General features: G+C 40.3%; 1 protein-coding gene across 1 annotated transcript in view; it reads right to left on the bottom strand.

The window, feature by feature from the left end:
• Positions 1 to 4,834, bottom strand: part of RBMS2 (RNA binding motif single stranded interacting protein 2) — a 56,113-nt gene that overhangs the window by 5,284 nt on the left and 45,995 nt on the right. Inside the window, exons 6-9 of the mRNA XM_007467705.1 lie at positions 2,546 to 2,625; positions 2,303 to 2,412; positions 1,792 to 1,838; positions 1,164 to 1,257 (exon numbers count right to left, since the gene is read on the bottom strand). Coding sequence (XP_007467767.1) covers positions 1,164 to 1,257; positions 1,792 to 1,838; positions 2,303 to 2,412; positions 2,546 to 2,625 — 331 coding nt within the window. The remainder of the gene's footprint in view (positions 1 to 1,163; positions 1,258 to 1,791; positions 1,839 to 2,302; positions 2,413 to 2,545; positions 2,626 to 4,834) is intronic.

The following is a 4,834-nucleotide window of genomic DNA, read 5'->3' on the forward strand; positions in this document are numbered from 1 at the left end:
GCTGCCCCGTGTGGCTTTTGGGGTCTTAGTTTCCCGACCAGGGATCAAACCCATGCCCCCTGCTTTGGGAGCGCAGAATCCTAACCACTGGACCACCAGGGAAGTCCCAATAATACTGATAGTTTTTATAAGTTGATGGGAAAAGAACAAATAGTCAAACAGGAAAAAGGACCAAGTATATGAAGAGCAAATAAAAATATGACCAAAAACATGCTTAAACTCAGCTGCAGTCAGGGAAGTGCAAATTAAAGTAACAATGTACTTTACAGCTATCAAGATAGAAAAAAATTTTAAAAGAGCAATGTCACTTCTGGCTGGAGGGAAATGGGTACTCTCATATGTTGCCAGTGGAATGTGAATTGGCACAGTCTCTGTGGAAAGCAATCTGGTAACATCTATAAAACTGAAAGTCCGTGTATTATTCAACCTAACAACCTCACCCCTCGGACTCTAGCCCCCAGAAACAAAAGCACTCATATGTGAGGATACAGGCAAAAGGATGTTTACTAGAGCATTATTTGCACCAGATGAAAACTGAAATCCAAAGAATGCCTTTCACTGGGGTATAGTGGAAGAATTCTGGTATATGTGCAGTGTAAAATATGTTACTATTAAAAAGGAAATAATGAGAACAGAGCTGCATAAGAACTACCTGGAGGGCTTGTTAAAACTCAGATTGGTAGGACCCATCCCCAGAGTTCCTGTGAATCTGGGTGGAGTCCAAGAACTTGTGTTTCTAAAAATCCCCAGGTAGTGCTGATATTGCTGGTCTAGGGACCACACTTTGAGAATCACTGGTTTAAATGAGAAGAGTAAAGTGTAAAAATATATATTTAATATGGAAAATTTTTGTAACATAAACAATGACTTCGAAAACCCTATACTTATGTGTATATGCAGATAACAAAAAATATGGCAACTAGTAGGAAATTAACATGGGTTTGCTTGTGGGAGTGGTGGAGAGTAAAAGGATGCTTCTACAACAGTCTATATACATGTAGTGTGACCACATGTTATGCTTTTATGTAAAACTATTTGTGTATAGTATGTATAAAGGAAAAAACAAAAGAACAACAAGTAGTTCCCAGCCTAAAACACAATGGTAGGGATAACCACCACACCCTTTTCTGGGCATGAACGTACCTGATATGAAGACAACATACCTGATATGAAGACACAGGAGATGGAAGATATGGGGACAGTGCAGACTGAGCAAGCATCCTGTTGGGGGTGATGTTATAAGGAGCTGGGTAAAACCTGTAGGAAGGGACCTCATCAATAAGGAGTCACAGGAAACTACAATGCAAGGGCCCCCACTGATAGACACAGCCACTTCCCACTAACTACTCTTTAAAATAAATTTATTTAATTTTTGGCTGCGTTGGGTCTTCGTTGCTGCGTGCAGGCTCTAGTTGCTGTGAGCAGGGGCTACTCTTCGTTGCGGTGTGTGGGCTTCTCATTGCGGTGGCTTCTCTTTGTTGTGGAGCATGGGTCTGGTCGTGTGGGCTTCAGTAGTTGTGGCACGCAGACTCAGCAGTTGTGGCTCGCGGGCTGTAGAGGGCAGGCTCAGTAGTTGTGGCGCATGGGCTTAGTTGCTCCACAGCATATGGGATCTTCCCGGGCCAGGGATCGAACCTGTGTCCCCTGCATTGGCAGGCGGATTCTTAACCACTGTGCCACCAGGGAAGTCCCACCACTGACTACTCTTTAAATATCAAGATGAAACATCCGAGTGCCTGGATACAGGCCGCTGTCATTTTCAGGTGGCCTGTTTATAGAAAACACCCTTACCCATTCTGAAGAGCTGTGGTGGGGTCATAGGTCAAGGCCATACCACCCTATAAAGAAAGAACACAGCATGCACATTGTGAGCCCTTAGTGAGAACAGGAACAAGCCCAGAATTTCAAGGCTGAGGACGTATTTGGTTCAACTGATTAAAAATGAAGTCTGAACTAATCCCACTACAACTGTTCCAGGGTTTTTCTGGTTGTGCAGGATGCAAAATTCCATTCAAGATCCACACTGAAGAGCATGTTAAGCAGCCAGCATCTCTGTTACATACTGTAGCTCTCAAGTTTACCACAGAAATCAGGCCATGGAAATTTCCATTCCACTTTTCTTTTTTTTGTTTGTTTTTTTGGCCGCTTTGCTCAACATGCAGGATCTTAGTTCCCCAACCGGGGATAGAACCCATGCCCCCTGCAGTGGAAGCACGGAGTCCCAACCACTGGACTGCCAGGGAAGCCCCATCCATTACATTTTAATGTCCTTAGTATTCCTGTCTCCTAGAGGGCCTCTTACCATGTCTCCATTCCTTGGCCAGGCCCGTCCATTTTGCACAAATTTTCCTTGGTTCTGTCGTTTCTTTGGACCCCCATCAGCAAATTTGCAAAGCAAGGGATCAGATGGGGCTGCCAAGAGAGAAAGCAGACAGGCAGCTGAGTCCCACCCCACTTAGTCCACTCATTCATGCAAAAATCCTCCAGAATCTTCACAGGAAGTCATAATCTGTGGCCCTCTCAGCCTGATTCCCAGATGCCTCACCTGGTACTCCAGGGGGTGTCTTAATATATTTTCCATTAAAGTGGGTGATGATGGCTTCACACTTCTCTGTGGACTCCATCCTAAGGAGCACAAGAGGAGTTAGGGTCTACCTTCTCCAGGATCTGTACTCTCCTTATATTCGAAGAGAAAGCTCTAAGTTCCCAGCCCCACAAATGCTCCAAAAGTTGCTACAGAAATACAGAGTTTCCTCCACACAAAGTCAAGGTATCTTAAAGAGGCAACCCCAGCTTCTAATGAAGGTTTTCTCAACTGGCTCCTATAGGGGTCCTGAAAGGAATAATGGAGGTCTTCAAACCATGAATATTCCAAAGAAGACACTGATAGATGGGCCTAGTGTTGTGTCTGGGTCCCTAAATAAGAATACAATGCTGTTACCATTATTTTTTATTACAAAATTCCTAATGCAAATTGTTCCCTCACTTTTTTTTTTTTTGCCACTCTGTGCAGCTTGTGGAATCTTACTTCCCCAACCAGGGACTGAACCCAGACCACAGCAGTGAAAGTGCCGAGTCCTAACCACTGGACCACCAGGGGTTCCCCTCTTCCCTCTCTTTGATAAAACTGTACAAGCTAAGAATTTGCCAATATTTATTTTTTGCTTCTGGTTATAATTATCAAGGTCTAAATAGCTACTGATAACATCATTAAAATTTCATGAGTCGGGGCAGGGAGGGATAAATTAGGAGTTTGGGGTAAGCAGATACAAACTAATATATATAATACAGATAAACAACAATGTCCTACTGTATAGCACAGGGAACTATATTCAATATCCTGTGATAATTCATAATGGAAAAGAATGTGAAAAAGAATATATATGTATATGTATACATATATTATCTATATATACATATAAACACATATGTATACATATATATGAAAAAGGATACATATATAAATCACTTTGCTTTATACCAGAAACTAACACAATATTGTAATTCAACTATACTTCAATTTTTTTTGAAAAAATGGGAGAAAAAAAAGATTTCATGAGTCTGTGGGAGGAAAGACTATTAAGACAGGGTTTATGGTCCAGAGTGATAGAAAAAACAATGTTAGGAACTACTGAGTTAAAGTGTCTTGTTGGGGAAAGAGGACTGAGTAAAAATCAGAAAATCTAGATTCCAGCACCCGTTCACCGCTCAAAGGCTCTGTGAGTTAGAAAATGCACAAAAACCCTTCGGACTCATTCCTCATTTCTGCTTCAAATCTCCATCTACCTTATTACACAGGGCTGTATAGATCAAATGAGATAATGCATATAAATGTGTTTTAAAATGATAAAGATCTATATAATACAGGGTACAGTATCTTCCCCTCTTTCCATATTTAAAGTAAGTCTCAGTATATTTTCTATGCCAATAACCACTAAAGATATGAACCATTCCTATGAAGGCAGTTACTAAAAAAGGCCTCAAATGGAAACTTTTAGAGAAAATAACCTTAGGTGTGCTAGAGCAAAAAGTGTTGAGTTGGGTTACTCCTACTCCTTAGTCTTTCAAAAGGGTGAGCAGGCATGGAGGGTTTTAAGAGAATCACTTTCAGGACCTCAACTTCCTCATAAACTCTTTCCTAAAACTGATGTGCCTGAGGGAGAGCTTGTGATCACTAATGATCAAGGCTGAAGTCCCCTCTTACAACCACTCTTCTCAATATACTTCAAACTCATCCCAAAGCTCAACACAAGGCATGGAGGACTAAGTTACAAATCTTTTTGTTAAGTCAGATGTTTCCAATTCTTCCTTCCCACAAGCTAGAGGACTCAACAAGTTGTCAACTGACACATAAAAAAGTCATTTTGGATGATAGATCACCCTGGTCTTGGCATATAATTCAGAAGGAATTCAAAGAATTCCTATTTTAGCAAAACTCTTTCCATTCCCATTTACTTATTTATGTGAACAAGGTTCCTCACCATGAAAACAAAACACAGGAACAGAGCTGGTACTAAACTCTGTCTTGTTACAGCAATAAACAATATTCACTGATGGCTACATGATCTAATTATATAAATCTAAAAGGAGCATTTCCAATAAAATTTACTTTATATGAAACAATTTTGTATCAACATTTTAATATATTTATGTTGTTTGGGGCAACTGTGAACTAATTATAAAGATAATTTTCTTATGGATTAATGCATACAGACTCAGGGCCACAGGAAAAAAAATTTATATACATATTTTCGTTGCAGAGAAGTATAACAATGATCCATACAAAGACTTTCAACTATAAAAAAGTATTTTACTCTAGAATACAATTCTGTAG

This window comes from Lipotes vexillifer, unplaced genomic scaffold (genome assembly GCF_000442215.2).
Source record: "Lipotes vexillifer unplaced genomic scaffold, Lipotes_vexillifer_v1.1 scaffold387, whole genome shotgun sequence".
NCBI lineage: Eukaryota > Metazoa > Chordata > Mammalia > Artiodactyla > Lipotidae > Lipotes > Lipotes vexillifer.